We start from the raw sequence: 22,200 nt of genomic DNA, 5'->3' as shown, positions 1-22,200 counted from the left end.
ATAGGCTTGGGGAGCACAGTTACTACTTCTCAGTGGTCCGAAACAAGTGTAATGAGCAAATCTTTAATTCCTTTGTATTGAGTTGAATTGCAGAAATATTAATGATGTGTGGCCTAGTCTAAAACACCCACAGGAGTTTTATAAATTAAAACTTTTATCTGAATTGGAGTAGGAGGCAGAATTGTCTTCCACACAGAAAATTAAGGGAATTGAAAACCTTTAAGAAAGAAGAACTGGTTGAAAAATGAGAGAATCATAATCAACCTTAAATCTATTTGTTGAATTTAAAAGAAGGAGGTTGAGGTGGCCAATGCCATGATTTATTTTACTAAAAAGTTACAAAAAGATTCTCATAGTCTAGGAGTCTAGACAGTGCTGCCAATGGATAGCTTTGGGATGAGTTTTTCCAGTCTGAAAAAAATACTTCTCTTGGTCACAGGTGTTTGAATGATGTCTGGGCAAAGGGGAAAGGGGAATAGAGGGATTAAAATTTATTAAGTAGGCTTGAGGTTCCTCCTGCAATGAGGATACAGTTACAGAGATGTCACATTATAAGTAACTATAAAGTTCTAGCATGTGTTAATCCCAAAGGCCACCTAACGACATCACTAGCAACTTTCTTTTAGAGTCCAGAAGAGTAAACAATACCATTTAGAAAAACAACACAAGCAGCTAGAACTGTCTTTTTCTGTTCATTTTCTGACTTTTTATGTTCATTAAGTAGAGCAGTCTTAATGGTGATGCACAGTGAAAAGCAGCAACAAGTATTCCTGAATATTTAGTGATCATGATTTCTCAACAACCACTATGAGCAAAATAGCACAATATACAAGTAACAGATATCCCAAAATACTACAAAGACCATTGTGCAAACAGCAGGCTTACATATGTATTAAGAAATTATACAATACAATCTTGCTGAAAGAATTCGATAGCTTTGATCAAATGAGATTGATATTTAATCACTTGCAGCCAAAGAGCCTTATTTCAAAATTGCCCTTTTCAATAAAAATTAATGCTTTCAGTTAAAGGACCTAAAAAACCTAGTGCTGGAAAGAATAAAATGTCAATGTTCACTGTGTAGGGAAATTGTAAAGGATGAATAAAATGGAGTCAGTCTCTTGACTCCTTCTCCTACATCTGTGACCCTCATAAATTACAGAAATATCAGCAGAGCCCAAGACTGCAGGACAAATGCTCCAAAAAGTCACAAAATCATGTAAGCACACAAACTGGCAGTGGTAAAGCAGCAACTTAATAGGGAGTGTCAAGAGTGTTTAAAAATCAGGGGTCTGTGCCCTAAGATGGCCATCACACACCCACTACACCAAATCCACCAAATCCCCAGAAAAACAGATTTCTCTGCTCCTTCTTTATCAATTCCCCAAAGGCCTCCAATGACAGATGGGCAGTTATTTATCCACAGCAGCGAACCTTTGTTAAAGGAAAATCAGAATACAAAGAGGTTTTGCATTAGTGTCACGAAACTCAGCTTTCTCTAACAAAGCGTGTGCTCCCAAAATGGGTCTCTCACGGTTGCGCTTGTGCCACATCTTTCAGAGCAGAGCTCTTAAAGGAAAAGCATTTGGGGAAATTTCTGTTTGGAAGTCACTTAGCATATAATGGGTGCTATCCTAAATAAATAATTGATAAGTTAATAAATAAATTATCACCACGTCTGCAGCCTTAACCACGGAAGCAACCACCAGCCAAGGCAGATGAGGGGAGAGGAACTGCGGTACCACTGTGGGATGTACCATCACTGCTGTGTCACAGACAGAAACATCTTCCAAATACTGACTCGGTTAGGGGTGAGGCTCAGTGTACACCACTGAAATCTGTTGCTCTCCCACAACCTCCGATGTAAAACATCCACATTTTTTTGCCCGACTTTGCCTAACAGCAAAGGTGTGCAAAAAAAGGATTAAAAATGGCTCAAAAAATTAAAAGCTGCATTTTCTTTATTCTTTAGCGCATCACAGTAGTCCTCCTTATGTAATGCTTCCTACTCAATATATTCATCATTTTGCAAAGACCCTGAGAATTCTTGTCATGCAAAGGACAAGGAAGTGCTTTCATCCTACAAGAGAGGATATTCTTATTGATTTACTATTGCACAGTAATGCTGTAATTCTGCATTTGGCCTAGTTTGGTGCCTTATACACAGAATCACCATTTTTTCCAGGGGAAGCCTTCCAAAGTATAACTACACACTGGCACCTGAATAAAAAATTAATATATGGAAACCTTAATCAGAGACCTATAGTTATATTATATTATATTATATTATATTATATTATATTATATTATATTATATTATATTATATTATATTATATTATATTATATTATATTTATTATATTATCAAGCACCTCTCAAAAGTCACCAGAGTTGTAAATAAAAACAGAAGTTTCTTTATTAAAGAGTATTAATGGAAAAGCTCTAGGTATTGCCTGAAAAAAGACTCCTGCTTTATGAGATGGATCCTGGATAAGAACCTTCTTTAACTAATAAATTATTGGGTTTATAGCCAAAACTTTCTTTATCTTATTAAAAAAAAAATCCTTGGAAAAAGGTACTGCAAGGATAGACTTTCCATACAAATACTGAATGTGAATAACATGTTCTACATACAGCTTTTGCAGAAAAATCAGTCTTATTTTAGTTTATTATAAAACTGAATTTGATTCTCTATGCCATTATCAATCCAGTCACAAAAACAGTTTGGGGGCTAGAAATTTTATTCCCTTCAATACATTAATCCCATCATTTCATTGCCTAAAAGTGGTATCTTACCATATAATCTCCATGATAAAATTTACAGATAGACTTTCCTGCAGCCTGGGTACATTTTTAGCCATTTCATCAGACTGATACACAACTTTTCTGCTCATCTCCTCCTTCTCTGTAGCTCCCACTCTGACAGCCTTTTGTAGAACAAGGTGATTTCTCTACTCTTCTCTTTATTACACAGCATTTTGATCCTTCTGTAGGTAATGGAACTTGCTCCTGTATTTTCACTTATTTAATTTTCTGACACCTGTGTCTTGCTATTTTCCTTTCCTCCAGATATCAGCCTGTTCTGGAAACCCCCCTTGACTTTCAGATTCACCAATGTTTATGAAATGCCACTACTATTCATATCATAACTACATTATGTTGGTTTGTTTTTATAATGCTGCTAGAATTTATACACGCCTTTGTAACTGTACCCACATGGGTGTAACAGAAAACTGCTTACCCTCATTTATCCTTGTTTAGTTAAAGCTTAAATTAGACCTTGAAAAACTAGCTCGTTGATGTTATTTTTTTCAATCAGAAGTGATAATTTAAATATTGACATTTTAGATGGCACCAATATGTTTTTGATTACTGCTATGGTTACAATGGTCTTTTATATCTGAATGTCTCTCTTAATTTTGTTGGGGGTTTGGTGTTGGGTTTTTTTTTTATATTTTATTTTGCTGAATTGAGAAGCATTTCCTTTTCCTTCAAAGTATTTCTATGTTTGTAGTAAATTAAACATTAATCTTTCTCTGCAAATGTCAAGTGATATTTAAATGTTTTTCTGGCAGATAAATGATTATTAATATTAATGCAATAAAATCACAGCTCTTTGTCCTTTCTTTGATATTTAAGAAAAAATTAAGAATGTCAAAACAGTTCTGCAAAAAGAGAATTCATTGGTCTACCATCCACTCTTCATTAGCCTGAGAGGTAAAAAATTACTGATCTTGTGAGACAATGTGTTTATAGAATCAGAAAGAGTTGAAAATGAATTACTCTATCAGTGGTAGAAGTGTGTATTACTTCAATGTGAAAATGCCTTGTTAAAGTTCATTTTAATTTAAAGCCCCCTTTTGTCATTCAAAAAGCTTTAGCACAATGAAAGAATCTTTGTCACTTTCATAATTAGCCCCTCTTGCACTAAATGAGAATAAAATCTGATCAGAAGTCCATACAGGCAAGGTCATAAATCAAAGAGAAAAGCTCCACAACAGTCCTGTAAGATGTCCAAAGGCACACACAGCTTGGAATTAAAGCACTGTAGTCAGGATCCACTCCCAAAAAACAGCACAAAAAAAGCCCCAATAATATCTGTTTGACAGGCTAAATTTATCTCCATATTCTGTAGCCCTATAAACACATTTTGCTGTTTAGATACAAAAGCAATTTCAGCACCAAGGACAATCCAGGAAAGCAAACAGCTGTTAAAGTGCTACTATCGCCGTTTGCCAAGCAAAGTCAAATTAATTTAACTTAATGCTCTCACTTCAAACGGTGGCAGTTAAATTAAAAAAAAAAAAAAAATAAAAAAAAATAATAAAAAAAAAAAAAGGCGCCCATATATGATAATTGTCATAAAGCAGGGGAAAAAAAGTTGTATTAACAGAAAAAAGTCCTCAGGAAATCAAGTTTGATTTTATACACAGAAGTGCCTATGCAGCCCAGCTTAAATGTAAACTGGATTTTATTCAACTTATTTTCATTTTCAGATGAAAGTGAAAAGAGACATTTTGAAAGATGTAATAGAATTCTCAACCTTGGACAGTTATGGAGAGAGTGACAGCACATCACTCTCTATTCACGGATCATCAGAACACCAACAGATATCCAAGCCATCAACATATTATTTTACTCCCCATGTTAACAAAAAATGAGGATTTCATCAGAAAATGATGCCTAAAACATGGGGAGAGAGAAGGGCAAGGAGAGGGCAAGGTAGGAAGTTGAAGGGAAGACTGCTATAAAGTGGCAGCCAGCAATGAAAATTTGTATTCTACAATAGATGCACCTTTTACAATTCCCTGTATTAACATTAAATGCTAATCTTAATCAGATGAGAGTACTTTTAAAGTAGTTACATCCATACAAACAGGAACTTTCATGAAAATTCACATTCACATCTATAAAGTACACATGTATGTGTAGACATTTGTATTTGTATATCTCTACCTTCAAATACATCGCTATGTCCATTAAAATTGCGAAACTTTCCTTTATGAGATTTTGGGTTTTAAGAATATTTTCTCTGCAGAGCCAAGCTGTTAACATCCTGTCCCGAACCATGCAAACACCAAACTACTTTCAAAGGAATGTTTGGAGGGTTGTTTGGAGGGTGTGGTTGTTTGCACATCTGTCACATGTTCCCAAAATTTCACGTTGCAATAATGATATAATGATCAGAAGTAATTCAGTTCCACATATTTGGAGACATGTGGAATTGGTCTGCTAAGCAACAGGCTGAAGAGCACCAGTGTGACCAAGAGAGAGCATTGCTTTTCTCCATCCTCCTACAATCTCACAATTTTGTTCACTAACATCGAGCTTCTCACATTGGTTCAGGTAGGGAGCAGTCAAGTTTCCTCCTGGACACAGCCCCCTGTGCCTGAGGCACAAAAGAAATGTAATTTCCCTTGTATTTCAGACATACAGGTATCTAAAAAGTGCAATTTGCAAACTCCCATACAAGCAAAGCAAACCTGAGAGCTGTGACGAGGGCGTGCAGGTGATTAGAGAAAGAAAATTGATTTAAGATGGATGGGATGAGAATCTGAGTCAGACATATTATTGAAATTGAACTGCCTAGATCTTTTTCTTATAAGTGAGTATTCCAAAAAGCCAATAAAGCTTTTAAACAAAAAGCAGGCTTTTTTTGCTATATAATAAACTAGATTAATTGGCTTTTAAATACAGAAAACTCAAAATGACAAAGAATGAAGGAACAAAAATCAAAACAGAACTCCCCTGCCCACTGTGCTTCTGCTATTACTTTTCACCTTTATCTGAATCTCACAAAATGTGGAGGAAACTATGATTTTAAAGCAAATCACATACTCACTTTTTCTGCTCTTCTAATATTCCTTTGATATGCACAAGTTCCTGGCCTACCAAGACGCCCACTTAAGCTTGATTTAGGATTCCAATTAAGCGGATTAAAATCAAATTTTCTTTTATTTGACTTTATCTCAATTTTTTTTCTCACTGGGTTTGTGTTTGGTAGGAACATATTTTTCCAGAAAGAGAGAAAAAAAAGAAATCTAAAAATAAGGAAATATGAAGATTTTCAAAATAGACAAAATTTTCTCGTGAATTATTATATGAACCCAGAAAACAAATCAGTCTTTCTAAAGCAATTAGTACCTAAATAACCTTAGAGTGATTGTTGAGCTGTATTATTGTGTCTCATGGGCATGAAGTGACCTTCATCAATTATACAGATCCAATGTTGCTTTGCCTCTTCAAAGGCAGGGACATACACACACTGCAGTACTATTTCTATTCAAGATTAGGCTGAATTTCTAAAGAGGGGTGCTAATTTACTTCTACATAAGAATTTATTTCTTCAAATTCTTCAATTTAAAGAAATATAAAAACTTTCCCATTAAAAATAACAAAACATGCTACTTTTGTTTCATATTATGTTTTGCTTCTAATAGTATACCCTGACAATGTAAGAAGCTGCTGATATGAGCTCTTTAGAACATAATGCACATTAACTAGTAAATAAAGGGGTTAATGAAAATTATTTCTTTAAATAATATGGCTAATTCTAATTTTCAGTTTGAATCTATATGTATGAGCTTTACAACACATTCACTCATTATAACACACAAAAATCTTCTTCTTATTAAATGCATTGGAAAGTCTTAATACATTATGAAACGCTGGACAAGGACTTGTATAACAAAACAATTATCACCTTAAGAAGCAAGTAATTATTTGTGGTTCCTAATTTTAATAATATTGTAGTACGTTGACCTCAATAACCTGCATTTCTTTCGTTTATTTGCTTGGAAGTAAAAAATAAGATATTTAATATGTTAGTAAAAAAATTTTTACATGTTACTATCCATAATGAAAATTTTCACTTAAAGAAGTTAACAAATGTCACTATTTTTATCCAAATAGACCTGCTTTTTCAAAAGTCAGTCTTCAAAACCAGGAACTTTTATAAAGTCTGTCTATTCATTTTCATATTTTTTACCACACTGACAGGAAAACATTATCCCTGTGACTGAAAGATGACTTTCTGTCACACTGCTGATGTGAAAGGCAGTCAGCAACAGCAGGACCTTTGGCTTTAGAACATTCCAGACTCACAAGAAACATGGCAGTCTCACTGTCCCCTCTAAAGATGGAAATAGCTCATACTTGGGGAATTATAATTAGAATTTAAAAGACTTCCAACTCCAAAGAGGTGGGCAGCTTTTTACAATTACTAGGACAGCAGGGATATTGTAAATATCAGTTTATAAACTCTTCTACAAAGAAGTATATAAATAGGGGACATCAGGAAACAAAAAGGGCTAGCAGCTTTTCATTTAAAAAAAAAAAAAAAAAAGGGTTTTTTTGACAGCAAAGTAATTTTTTTTTTTTTTTAAGTTCATATAAAACTTCACCTGCAAAAGTCAGTTCTATACAGGCTGAGGCAGCTGGCCTCGGTGTACAGAACCAGGGATTCCAGAGTCACATGGATATTTGCGTCTCTATTTTCCCCTTTCTCTCGTTATTTTTGCATTTGCTGCTGCATTTTGCTGCTCATCAATGCCTAGAACACCCTGGAATGGAACCCACACCCCCAGACCTCACCTAGAGCACGCTGCATTGCAAGGGTGTCACACCACAGGACAGTGACACTGCCCACTGCTCTCACAGGGAACTGAGCCCCCACCTTCCTCTGCAAGGCATTTGACACCAAACCACACCAGGACATTCCTCCAATATCACCCAGCAAACAATATTAATAATCATGGAGGAATGATTAGCTAATAATTTTTAGGGGGTAAGATAATTTTATAGGACTAGACAGGTTAATTAAGAACCCTGCTAATAAAGAAGTTTATTTTATTTGGTTATATTTTCTTGGTGTTGAAATCTTTCAGCAAGAATGGAAACAATTTGCAAACATTATCTTTTCAGTGTAACATCCACAGTAAAATTACTTTGGATTGCATATTAATTAGCCAACACTGAATTTTCTCCACATTTTCTAGTTCATACCCTAAGGAATTTTATTTTGTTAAAATACAGTAGCCTATATTTGCTCTCACTATGAAGTCATGGATAAAAGAGACCAAATCACAATTATCAAATTACAATAATAGAACTTTCTGATTTCAGCATTCTTCCTTTCTCAGAAGAACCAACAATCTAACATATGTCTTCCAGTTATTATTATCAGTTAGCAAAGCTTGTTACAGTACTGTCAAAGAACACAATATTGCTTTTCTCCTCATCTAGGTTAAATCAGCCAAAACTGAATAGGTTGCAAAAGATAATGCTTGTTCTTCCTTCTCTTTCTTTACTCAGCTGGTTCATTCTTCATTAGTCTGAGTCAGAGGAGATAACCTAACACAATTTTTCCAACAGTATTTAAGTTTCCCTGTATTGCTGAAATAATATCAGTTATTGTTACATTCTATCTGAAATAGTATCTATTATTCCTAATATCTGTTGAAGCATGGCGGGCTATAAAATAGCATCCCTACAAAGGCAAGTCCTTCTTATCCACCGTGATTCAGGATGACACACACTTTGTTCAGTCTTAAAGAGTAATCAAAGGTGTGGGCTTAAATCCAATTAGTGTGCTTCAAAGAAGATAATGTCAAAATGCTTCAAATGGTGATTCTACTGTGTACCACTGAAGCTCTGAACTTCTGGGAGCCTTAGATTTCTGGAACTCTAAAATGAAAACAAAAGTACCTTGTAAAGTACACAGTGATCTCCTGCAGTAAAGGACTATAAGTATAAACTATGATTAACCAGGCTAACATTCTAAATAGAAAATAAAATCAGAGGTCTTGGAAGTCATGTATTCACATCCTAAGAAGTATCTAGGTGTCATTGTGACCCTGCAGATATATGGGACAGACACTTCTAATTGAAACTCCTCATAATCACTGAGAATGTTCTTCTTTTCCTGCAATCTAATCAGTTCTGATTCCTCTGGCATTCACTCTCACTGACCTTCTGAGTGACAGAGCATTTGTCCACTTGCCACATGACCATTCATAGAAAGTTTCACAAGCTTATGGTCTGACCCAAAACCAACAGAAATTGTAGTTATGCAGAAATTTTTCCACTGATTTCTGGCCTGGACCAGGCACTGAAGATTTGGCATCTGTCAACACAGATCCCCCGTGCTAGAGAGAATATTTAGAGTGCAGGGCTGAAGTCAGAGTTTTGGGCAAGAAACATTTCTTGTCCAAAAGAGCATGAAGACTGAATAAGGACAAATAAAAACCAAACATCAGGACAACAGCTCTGGATCCCAGTTCCTTTAAATGTTAAATATATATAAATACAAATTAAAACATTTTAAAACAACAAAAAAAAATAGGAAGCATTTTGGAAAGGCAGATTTACAAATATCTTTCAAGGAGGGATATTGGTAGAGGAAGTCATGAAAATGGGAAACCTTGACTAAAATAAAATGGACAAAATGTTTACTGATGAAAATGAAACGCAAATATGAGGGAAGGAAATAAATTGATCACTAAATCTAAAAGGATAAAGAAGAGCACACAGACGGGAATAATGGAAAAACAAAACAAATGCTAATGAGAGACCAATAACATGGAGTCCTAGAGATGATAATAGCAAGGTTTAATTTGATACAGCAGTTAATGTACAGGCTCAAGAAGTGAGGCTCAACATTCTGTCAACATAGAAAAGAAGATACATTAGCAATAACATTTACACAAATGCAGGGAGGAAAGAGAAATAACAGGCAGGATAGCATAGAGATAATCAAATAAGAGGATAAGAAGCGTCTAGGATGAGTGAGAATCATCCTGAAGATTCTGAAACAGAAGGGTCACCAAAAATGCATGCAGTGATAACCAGAAGTCAAGTTCCAACTTGCCATCAGCTTTTATTTTTCAGATGAAAGCACAAATTAATTATAGCATTACTGCCCTATTCCTTGTCTTAACTTCACTTTTAGTAAGGAGCACATCTACAATCCAGCACCCCAGCAAGCTCAGGCACAACAATCTGGTATTCTGACAGCAATGCAGCTGTAATAGCACAAAACTCCAGAGCAAAATCACCCTCCCAGTATTCATCCAATCTCAAGACATTTGGGGTTGTGCTAACACTGCTGAACAATCTAATTTAACTGTAACTACACAAGAGGCCATTAGCCCAGTGCAGGTACATGGGCAGTTTTATGTTGCATTGAAGATGTTTCATTATACAACTTAACAGTAATATGAAATATATATGTAAAGTCTTATATAATTGGATCCTAATATAATAAAAACTTCAAGGAAGAAAGACCAAAAAGGAACGCAAGTGACAAAAAAATTCTTAGTCAATCATTCAAAAAACTCACTGTGAACATAATTTTTTAAGCTGACCACCAAAATGCTAAAAGGAAAAACCCTAGATGTACTGTTTCTTAGCTCTCCATATTTTATATTGCATCCATGATAAAGGTTTAAAAGTTTTTCACATCAGAAATATGACATTCACTTACAATCTTAAAAAAGGCTACTAAAAATGAATTCTTCATAACATAGTACAGTAGCAGCAAAAAAATTCAAACTGATTAAAAAAAAAAAAAAAAACAAAACAGAATAAATTATCCTTCTTATGGAAAAGCTACAGTTTCCGATGAGAGAGAAAGAGATGTGATTCAACCAGAAACTGTTTGAATATAATAATAACCCTTAATATATTATGGTAGTTTACCTTCACATTATGTTATTGTAGAAGATACTGGAATTCCAGTAGCTGTCTAAAGAACACACGGTGATAATTTATGGTTTGTTCCCAGTTTGTTTTCAAAAATACAAACACTAAATCAAAATTAGCATGCTAAAGGGTGAACCTAGAAGGCAATTAGGTTACTAAATAGCATCGATAAATGCAAAATGAAGCTCTGCATGCATCCAAAATATTCTGCTTCCCACCTAATAACGTATCCAAATTCCTGTTAGGCTCAGCAGAAAACTCTAAAATATTCCCTCCTGAAATCAGATAGTATCCATCCAAGAATAAAAATACTTTTTGTTTATGAAACACCTCTTCTGAAGTATGTTTTCCAGCCAGTATTCTTTCAAAAGTACAGACCACTGTTTATTTCACAGCGTTTTGTCTCTTCTTGCATTAGAGTGGCAGCTCAAACAAGCAAAGATCTTAATTTGGCTTGTTAACTTTGGAACAGCAGGCAGTTGAGAATTTTTAAGTGATTTAAAGAACAACAAGAACAGAATCTATCTGAAGTGTATTCTAATTTCAGGGAAAGAAAAAAAAAAAAAAAAAAAAAAAAGATAAAGTGGTTATCTTTTAGTGATCTCTTAGGGATTTCTGGAGATTGTCTAGTCCTAGAAGAGGGTCAGCAGGAGGAGGCTGCTCTGAACTGCATCCACCTAGGATTTGAACACCTCTGTGGATGGAGACTCCACAGCCCCTCTGGACAGCCAGTGCCAGTGTCTTCAGCCCACTGGGAAAAAAAATCAAACATGACCACAAAAAGGACAGGATTTAAGAGGAAAGAGCAAGGAAGGTGGGCCTGTTCACTCCTAGGAAGAGATGGCTGAGAGGGGCCCTCATCCCGGTCAGCCAGTGTCTGCAGGGAGGGATCAGAGCAAGCACCAGGCTCTGCTGGGCGGTGCCCAGCAATGGCACCAGAGGAATGGGCAGAAACTGATGCCCAGGAAATTCCACCCAGACACCAGGAAGAGTTTTCCTGTGCAGTGACTGAGCATTGGAACAGAATGCCCAGACAGGGTGTGGAATCTCCCTCACTGGAAATATTCCAGAACTGTGTGCACACAACCCTGTGCCACGTGCTTGAGCAGGAAGGTGGGACAAGGCAACCCACTGTGGTCCCTTCCAACCATCCTGTGATTCTGTGGAAGGTATTCCTGTATCTGAGGCTGGGAGGGAAGTACAAGGAACATTGTTCTCACAGGTGGGGCTTCCTGAGCCCTGTCCTGAGCCAACAGCAGCACATGTTGTGGTCACACAGTGACAGAGAAGCAGCAGCTCAGCACCACTGTGCCCATAGCCAGTGGCCCTTTCAGGGCAGGGGCTCACATGAACATTTCCAATGGTTCTTCTCTGCTTTAGTCCCTTTCCTTCTGTTCCCCTAATCTTCATAGCATCCCTATTTGATCAAATCTAGTAGACATAGTACAAGATATGAAATTTCCTACATTTCAGTCTGAATTTGGCTCACGAGGATCTGATGCAAAGCGCTCCTAACGTTCCTCAGCCATTTTGTACTCATTTCACACAGCTGAAATTCACTACAAAAGGCACTAGGCAGTCAAGAACCAGGGCCTTTGTGTTCCTGTCTTCTGCAAAACAGGGATAATATTACAGGTTACTGAACTAACTGAACAAAATAACACTCTTTAGTCAAGCAGAATATTCCAGCGTTCTCCCAAGATGAAAATAAAGCCTTTCCAATACCTCTTAGCTCCAAAATATTTACTGTTCTGATGCCACATACTCTTTTATTCTGAGTACAGCCACTCCTTGTGATAGTCTCTATAGCACCATCTGCATAAGCAGAGTAAAGAACCCTTCAATTTCTTCAATTTCTTCTAGTTCTGAAGGGCTCTGATTTCAAAAGACAGAGGCTAAGCATATAAACAGGACAGTGAACAGAGTACTACTTTCAGGAATAGCATTCCTGAAATAAACAATACCAAAATTTTTCCACTGGCACCACTCTACACTGTATTTTCTCTGGGTTTGAGAACCCGGCAAGATGAAATTTGGGAAGGGTGGTTGGCAGCTCTTTCAAAGGCTCAAAATCAGATAAAAACCAAAGGTACAGTTAAGGTCTGCACTGTGCCCATCATAAGAGATTGACCTGGACCTACCAATCACTTAAAACTAACACAGTTCTCTATTTTAAGAAGCAATTATTCAAAGCAATTATTTCCTTAGTCAGTAACTGAGGCAGAGGTCACCTGTTATTCTGTAGATTAACCACAGATTTATTCAAATCCAGGGATGGTACACAAGAAGAATTTTGCATCTCCTCATTAGTTACTTCCAATGGTGTTAAAAATTCTTTAGGAACAGTGCAAACTCATCTAGGCATTTTTTCCTTCATACTTTCAACTGTCCCACGCTTCCATTGTGTCACTATATATACATACCTCTATACATTCCCGAGTGATTAACTGATGTCACATTCATGTTCATATTAACATGTGCAGTTTGAAATAAACACAGCTGCATTTATGTCAATGATTTTATATTCAAATATATCTGATTATGCTGAAATAAACACAGCTGCATTTATTTCAGTGATTGTACATTCAGATAAGGATATTTGTTCAGTGTAATGTAATGTTCCTTCACACTGGCAGGGACATTGCTATTCTTTCTTGTATTTCCCTCTATCATTTTTCCAGATGGAAAATTTTGAACAGAGCCAGAAAAATGGAAACTGGGAAATTTATCTCAGAACCTGATATGAAGGAAAATCCTTTTGCTTATTCTCAAAAATTTCTTAGCCATCTTTATATAAAGCATCATTGTTGTTGAGGGTCTTTTTTAATTCTTTTTTCTCTGTCACAGAAGAAGCTTATGAAAGCCTATGAAAACTTTTAAATCTGATGGAAATTAAGTACCATGAATGTGCAAAATCTTAAGAATGGATCTGCATCAGGTCTGTTTCTCAACAATATCATCTTCAGCCACAGTCCTCCTAAGAAAATAGTATGAATGGAGACAAGAACTGTTAAGATTTTCCTTCCTATTATTTGATCAAAGTATAGTTTTGCACTATGTTCATGGCTTGCAACTATAACCCCTAATCTGTTTTTAGAAAATATTAGAATATTATTAAATGTACTAAGCAATTAACCATTTAATGTATCTATCAGGTGAGATCAAGGTCCAGCTCAGTAACTGCCAGAAATAGATCCCCAAGAAGAGTATAAGAAAAAAAAATCATTTGAAGACATCTCCCAGTGTAATTCCCTAATTTACAATGCACAGTTTATGAACCTTCTGAGCCAGAAATGGTGCCAGTGTTTAGTAGCTCTCAACTGATTCCTCTTTCCTGGGCTTGTCAGTCAGTTTTTTTATTGAAAGCGTGACACATGTCAAGCTTTAGCAACCAGGATGTCCTGCAGGAAGAAGTTCCACAGTTTAATTAAACAACATGTAAGGAACCATTCTCCCTTGTTTGCTTTCAACATATTAACTGCTAGTTTCCTTTGATGGCCCTTAGTTTTAGTACAAAGAGAACAGACAGGGAAACACTATTTTAACAAGATATCATGATTTTACAGACCTTTAATATTTAATTCCTCAGCTGCCTCTTTTCCATACTAGGGATCCATACTGTATTCAGCTGTTTCTTGTACTGAGGCTGTTGAAAATCTGCTGTGAGCTTACAATATCTGATCACAGACATTGCTGCTTTTGTTTCCAGTTGCTTATTCTGGTCCTTTTTGGGTCAGTCAAAGAGCAAATCAACACATGTGCTTTAATACCAGCTGAGGAAATGCAAACACGTGGTAAGAGGGAGGAAAGAATTGGTCCTGAAGAAGGTAGTGTGAGAATCATATGGTAAACTGACAGTGAAAATCATAATCGGCACAACAACTGCAATTAACATCCTAATTCTTTACTCTCATTGTTACAGTGATACTTCCTGCATTTTCATTAGTTCCATAGGTCGTTAATATCTACTTCCCTCAAGCTATCAGACTAATGCCATATGTGTTGGCTGGTATCACATTGACACCAAGCACTCCCCATTTGTAAAAATGTCTTCCATACTGTATCTGTTTAGATATTTAAAAGGTTAATATTTAGTTCCATTTGCAATGCTGACCTAGCAAGAAAGAAATTCATTTGGCATCACAGCAGTAACATCAATTTCCCATGTAACTTTAGTAATGCATTTACTGGAAAGAGATTAATATCAATTCCATAAATCATTCACGTGCTTTTTCCGGAGTTTGAGACATCTGAGTAATGTCATATATGTTAACTGATAGCACTCTGTGCATGCTACATCCATTAATCTATGCCTAGTGTCATCATTAAAACACAAAAAAAATTAAAATCAATCTTTTTCTCTTACTTTCTTTCTGACTTTTAACTTGCAGTAGACGAAAGGTATTGATACTCTGATACACTGCTCTGAATTGGGAACAGATATGTTCAGAAATGGGAAACATTTGCTAAATTATCCCTACTGGCAGCAATAACCACTTCATGTCTTCCTGTGAAATGTGGCATAAACTACTGTCAAAAAATAAGGAAATAACCAAAATGTTTCATTAATCAGAAACACCTTGAAGCCCCAAAAGCTGGCTGAAAACAGACATCATTACTGAAATAACAGTGACTTTCAATTCCTTTGTTTCTACTTTACAGATGGGCATCCTTGTAGAAGTGAAAGCTGAAACAGTTTCACCTGACTTAGTGATTCCAGATATACATGAGAGATTATAATATAGGAAATTTGGAATATCAGCTAGTTTTTGCTCCAAAACACAGTTTTGCCTACTACTAAAAGTGTTTGCACTGAAAGGAAGTATCCTTACACAATTTTTGCACTTTCTGTTTCTACTGATGTGCCATTATGACACTTGCCTGTATTGCTTTATTCCTGTTCCAGGATATCATTACAGGGCTACTGAAATCAAAGAGAAGAAGGGTTTTTCTGTTCACTTAAACATAAACACACAGAGGGTCAGATTGTTTAATAATTTTGGAAGCACATTACCATCCTATGTTAGACAGCAAAAATACAACTATATCCTTGGTTGGATTTCAGTTTTTCTTTGAACAAGATACGTAACACTATCATCATCTGTGTTGTCTTAGTTTTCATTTTTAAACTTTTTGCAAACAAAAACGTCCATTTCAGAAAATACTTTGTAAATCAAATTTTACATTATTTTACTAATCACAGCTAAGATTAATCACCCCTAATTTTAGCTGTCTAGAGTTACATGTCAAGTCTCAACAACTGGGACACAAGCACCCCCAAAGGGCAATCCATCCTATATAATCTGTGCTTTTGTTCAGAAGATATCTTTCATGGTAAAGCTCAATGGCCTATTTCACGCCTGTAAGTGGTTACAATGAGATCAGCGGAATTACAATCACTTATTGCAATTTTGAGTGTTGTGCAAAGTGTTTTATAAGTACATTATCCTATTTTTGAAATATAGAAAGATATTTAAAACCTTAACTAAAATGATATGAGGGTGCTTCTCAGTCATATGAGATCTCTTAATACATTGTAAGTTTTAACTTTTTCCAGCTGATTAATATCATTTGCAACCCATCAGCACTGAATTTTTTATCAGGTTTCTAATGCAAAATATTTTACAAACCTGCTGTAGGAAAAGACAAACTAATGTTTGCGAATCATTTTCAGTGCAAGGTGGTGGTACAGCAGTTAACATAATTTGAGGCTTACAGTAATTGAGATTGAATCTAAAATTTTACAAAACTTTAATTACAACCTTTTGAACATAAACCACAATACAGAAATTACCCAATCATAACATTTTTTCATAAAAAATAAGAATTCATCCAAAGGATAGAAGATTTAATGACTCTTGGCGGAGTTCCACTTTTTGGTTGAAATGAGAATAAAAGCAGACAGCAGCTTCATTTCTAATTTCAAAAAACACAGTATTTTTTAACAGTTAAACAGCATTATATTTGACTAACAAGCCAAAATATATATTTTCAAAGCCTTATTAAAAGCCCCTGTGTTTAACAGTGTGAATGCTGAAATTTACGAACCTCTGTGAGCCAACACTGCTCCTTCAATTCTCAAAAGTAATTATAAAACAAGCAATTTGAGCCACAAGCAGCAGAAACTGTTGAGCTTGGGGTTTTTAACCATCCCCACAACACATCACAGTCTGCAGCCTGGCTTCAGCTCCCTCTCATTTTTCCCTGTGACATCCCAGGTCAGGCAGAAGGACTGGGATGCACCCTGGAGCATGCACAGCCCAGAGCCACCAACCCACACATCCCTGGGGAGTGGCAACCCAGTGACACCAGGAAAAAGGAACAACATTTCAACTTCCCCAGCATTTTTCTGCATCAAAGCCACACCTGGCAGTGTCAGCCCAAGTTTTTCATCTGTCAGTTCTCTTCATGGAGTGCCCAGGGAGGCAAAAGTTGGAGAACAACCAGAGCCCACCTCGGAATCACTCCAAGGTGATGGAGCCAGGAAGGCAACTTGTGGCTACAACAAGGAGACAGCCTTTGCACAATGAGAAAAAATGTGGGAGCTTTTTTAAGGGCTGAGTCATTTGATTTATGTTTCCTTTGTTCACTTTGCAAAATACATGTAAAAAGCTTCTCATGTATCACGTTAAATTAACTAAAAATCTGTGACCTCATGCAGAAGCAAGGCTACTGCAGATTTGTAAGCTCCCAGAAAAACAACTGGCTTCCAGCACTGGAGGTATCATCTCCAAAAAGAGCTCTTACAGTTAAAATGACTAAGCAGATAAATCAGCTCGTAGCCACAATGCAAAATAGGCTGCTGACTTAATGGATGCCATCAGAAATCACAGGCACTAAGGCAACAGGAGACAGCAGGAGCAGCTGGCTAAACTAAACTCTGAAGTAATTTAGATAAAATGGCTGTAATACCAACTCACCTTGAGTATGAAATGCCAGATTCCCTGAAGAATATGTTAATATCAAAACCTGGGCCTTTCTCAATCAAGAAGGACTTCTTTGCATAGCAGAAACGTATACATCCTTTTACCCAGAGCATTATATTCTGCAAAATTCCCATTTAGGGGTAGGAAGGATGAGAGGTGAACACTTGTACAGTTGTGCATTGCTGCTAAACTGAAACTGTGTTAGCAATTTAATGCATTAATGAATATTAGGAAACAGAATTACAACTGACCAAATGTGTACATTTCAGATGTGGCATTTATTCCCTTTAAATTTGTACTGTGCATAGGTAGCTGTGCTTCCATTCTTCCCTGAAACTAACTCATGTTTCTTACAAAAACTGAAATTATCCAAAAAGTATGGTGTGATACGCAAGAAAGCTGAATTTTCATCATTTTATTTTATGCTAATGATAAATCAATGTAAGAAGTTTCTTTTGGCTGCATATATTTTTTTAAATATTAATAAAGATAACAAGGAAGATTCCAAGCAGAACACTAGCTTGAACTATAGGAAACACAAATTCCTGACATACTTACAAGTTGATAATTCTCCCTCCTCTTTACTCCTCCATCCATTTATCCATATGATAAAGGGCTCAGGCACCATTCTTCATTTTCAGTAATTGCATTAATTTTACAGCAATGATTTTTTTCCCTAGTAATAGATTCATTAGGGGTAAGTAAAGTGCAAGCCACCAGCTTGTTTAGCTCCTTCTGAAAAGGACCAGGACAGTATAAGGGTTCCCAAGTTTTATAGAAGTCAACAGTACCATGCTTTTGTGAAAAAGATTGCACTGTCACATTGCAGAAGTAAATAGATCACAAGGCATGCCATGTAATAAACTCTACATAGGACTGGCACCAGCTTATCTGAGTATCATGCTCACCTTGGACCACTGCCAATCAAGAAAGGCACAAAACAGCTGGAGATAGGCCAGAGGAAATAAAGAATGAGAGAAAATTTAGAAAATGTGAGCACTAAGGAACCATTGAAAAAAATAGCAGTTATTTAACCTGAGGAGGGAAAGGCCAAGGAAAGATATGATAGCAGCTTTCTATTAAGTCAAAGAAGAAAGGAATAATCTGCTTTCTGTGCCTGTAGGACTGGACAAGAATTAATGCCTTTTTGGTAAGAACATTTCTACATAGAAAGAAAATGTTTCTTCTATTGAGTAAATTGCAGTGTTAGAATGGATTGCTGCTTTCTCATTGAAACTCACTGAAAGTTTCTGAAAAAGATAAACATCTGTCAGGAATGGAAAAATAGTTTATTTTGCCTCTCTAAAACAGAATGGGCTAAAAAGAAACCCCAATGCCCCATTCTATTTTTATGATTTTCTGAAAGCACGGCACTTCAAAACAGCAAGCTGGACATTGGTTTTCAGACTACATAAAAACACACCTCTCTCTCAGAAAAATTCATACTTTTCAATGCTATTTAATACAATAATGATAGCAATTACAAAAATGAAACTGCATTAAATAGCATATATTCTGCATGTATAAATATTTTTCCTGATTTCTACAACTTTAATACCCTTTCTCTGTTCTGACATCAGTTTACTTCCATTTCCACAATATAAAACAGTCATTGAAAAATAAGTCTAGTAGGAAACATTCAGTTCTATCTACCAGACCTTTCAAGAAAATAAAGAATGCAGCCAAAGGAAGAAAAGCCACTTATGGAATTACATTTAACACAATTTCTATTTTAGAATCATAGAATGCCTTGGGTTGGAATGGATCATAAATATCATTTAGTTCCACCTCCCCTGCCTGGGGCAGAGCCACCTTCCACTGTCCCAGGTTTCTCAGAGTCCAACCTGGCCTTGAACACTTGCAGGGATGGGGCAGCCACAGCTCCTCCGGGCACCCTGTGCCTCGCCAGCCTCATTGTAAACAATTTCTTCCTCATAGCCAACCAAATCTACCCTCTCTTACAGCAGGAGTTTAAACTCCTTTCTCCCTGCCCTGTCCCCACAGGCCTTGGGGAAAAGACTCTCTCCACCTTTTTTACAGGCCCCCTTTACATAATGAGAGGCCACAAAAAGATCACAGAGCTTTCTCCAGAACAGACAAGCCCAGTATTCCCAGCCTGTCTCCATAGGAGAGGTGCTCCACCACTCAGAGCGTGTTTGTGGTCTCCTCTGGACCCTCCCAGCAGCTCCATGTATTTCTTGTTGTGGGGACCCCAGAGATGGGGGCAGTTCTGCAAGCGGGGTCAGTTTTACCAATCTTACAAATGTTGTATCCTACCATTTGGACTTTAGGATAGGGTAGATTTCAACATTAATAACAGCTTCATAAGTTATTCAATATCAGTTAATTTGCTTTGACCAGTAAAGGTACTCTAAGCAATTACTTGGCTGACACAGAACAAAAGATAAAGTGAATTTACATATGAAGTGTACACAAGATTACTCTCATTCTTGCTAATACATTGTCATCATGAGAAAGTAAATGAAGGTATTAATTTCATTCATATTTGTGCTTTGGAAGTGTCTGAATATGCAAAGCAACATCACAGCCTCATCATGCTACAATGTAAATAAACACAGTATTTCAAATAGCACCTGCTTCTATCACATTCTATTATTACCACAGTATTCAAAGTATGAACATTACCTTTGAACTGAATAAATGTTTTAATTTTAAAATATAATTAATTCCATTGTTCAAAAACTGGAATTAAACCATCACGCAATGACTCACAATACTTCACAAATAATTTGATGACTGCTACTGATCTTTTTCATTGCAGAGAAGTTTAGCACAATAAAGTAAATTTCCCAGCTTGGCCATGATTCATTTTGTAAGCCATTTTCTTATACAAAAATGCAAAAAAACCCACATAACTATTATGAAATAGCACCCAAAGTATTTTTAAAAATACAGAACTATTGTCTGAACCTTCAGAGACACACCTTAAAAAATACTCTTTATTATTCACTGCATCATTTGCATTTTTTACCTAATGTAATCACAGGATTTAAAGAACTCAATTTAATATTTATCCAGGAACTGGCAGCCAGTATTCTACCCTAAGGGATGTAACTCTTCATAAAAAGCTCATTTTACAAGACACTGGAGCAGTTTTGGCATTACCAGCACCTCTCACATAAACCATGCTGAACACTGTAGTTTATCCTGCCAAATGTCTTTCCTACATATGGTGTTTAGCAGTGCTCTTTAGGTCTGAAAGCCAGTAATAATAGAATTAAGCTAAAAAACTGATATGACACACATGTGTAACACAAAAATTTAAACAATGCTATATTTTCATGGATATATCTACTTACATATTCCACATACATATAAGCAATTAAAACTACTCTTTAAATTAATGTCTTGTATAACTCCTGTAAAAAATACTTTCTCTTTCCATTTCCAGTAGCTTCCTGAAGTTTAGTTTTCCTATTGACATCAGAGGCAAAACTTACATTAACCTCAGCAATGCAGGATCAGGCTTCAAGAAACCCAAAGTAATATATTTAAACACAGCACATACACATTTTTAAAATTGTCTAATCATGCGAGGATGGGCTTGGCACTTTACTGGGTTAACTGCCCCGGTAAACTTCTAAATTAAATTATTAAATAACATATTTTATATACTACATCATAAATACATAAATACTACCACATAAATTACGACAGAATAAAATCCAGTTATGTATCCACACGTGGTTAAAGACGGACCTGATGAAATTCTTATTGTAAGCAACAGCAACCTTTTTGACATTTGAGGTCTGATTTGAAGTCATACTGAGACTGAAGGGAATCAGCTAAATTTAAGTAGTATTTAATTTAAGTCTTCCTTAGAATTAAGACAATTTATAAAAAGATGAGTGATAGAGTTGAAAGTGTTAATATATTGGCAACTAGGTCACCATAATGCTGAAAATACTCACCACTTTCAAAACAGGCATCAAATATAAGATGTCCTTTTTTAGGCTGTCCACAGTAACCAGCTGGGAGAACAATGTACTTGCTCACGTTCCCTGCTATGATATCATCGCTCCCCATGGCACTGCCTGTTGCAGTAAAAGTGGGGGGAAAAAAAAAAAAAAAATGAGCACAAAAAAAAAAAATATATATATATATATATATTTTAAAAAAAGTAGAAGGCTACTCCCCCATGCATTCCTACACAAAGTAAAATTGGCACCATTTAACATCTGCACCAGTAAATGAATTCTTTCTTTTCAAAGTGTATATAAGAATTTGGATATAATAATGGCATCATCTGTTAAAGCCTCTCCATGGAACAAACCACCCAGCCTGGTTTCTTGCATGTTTATGACCGGTGGCTGAACCCTCTGAAATGCATTAGTCTGATATTTAGCCAAATCTACTTCTTTCAACAGGAACTCTCTAGCTCTAGATCTTGCTGGATTCCGCAAAATTGAACTCCTCATCAGCTTCTTTATCACAACCCTCAGAAACATTTTCCTCTCTATCAGCATTAATGGGATCTTTTTCCTCTATCCTGCTGCCTATTTTCATGCAACTTATATGAACTTAGAACCTTTGAGACTGTTCAATCCCACTCA

The 22,200-nt window shown here is 36.1% G+C and overlaps 1 protein-coding gene across 3 annotated transcripts in view; it reads right to left on the bottom strand.

The window, feature by feature from the left end:
• Positions 1-22,200, bottom strand: part of LOC120756363 (BEN domain-containing protein 5-like) — an 887,649-nt gene that overhangs the window by 848,471 nt on the left and 16,978 nt on the right. For all 3 annotated transcript variants that reach the window (XM_040072626.2, XM_040072624.2, XM_040072625.2), the window contains exon 2: positions 21,559-21,681. In XM_040072626.2, coding sequence (XP_039928560.1) covers positions 21,559-21,673 — 115 coding nt within the window. In that variant the 5' untranslated portion in view covers positions 21,674-21,681. The remainder of the gene's footprint in view (positions 1-21,558; positions 21,682-22,200) is intronic.

Source organism: Hirundo rustica, chromosome 9, assembly GCF_015227805.2.
Source record: "Hirundo rustica isolate bHirRus1 chromosome 9, bHirRus1.pri.v3, whole genome shotgun sequence".
In the NCBI taxonomy this organism is placed as follows: Eukaryota; Metazoa; Chordata; class Aves; order Passeriformes; family Hirundinidae; genus Hirundo; species Hirundo rustica.
Note: the sequence above shows the minus strand (reverse complement) of the source record. Positions and strands in the feature narration are given on the sequence as shown.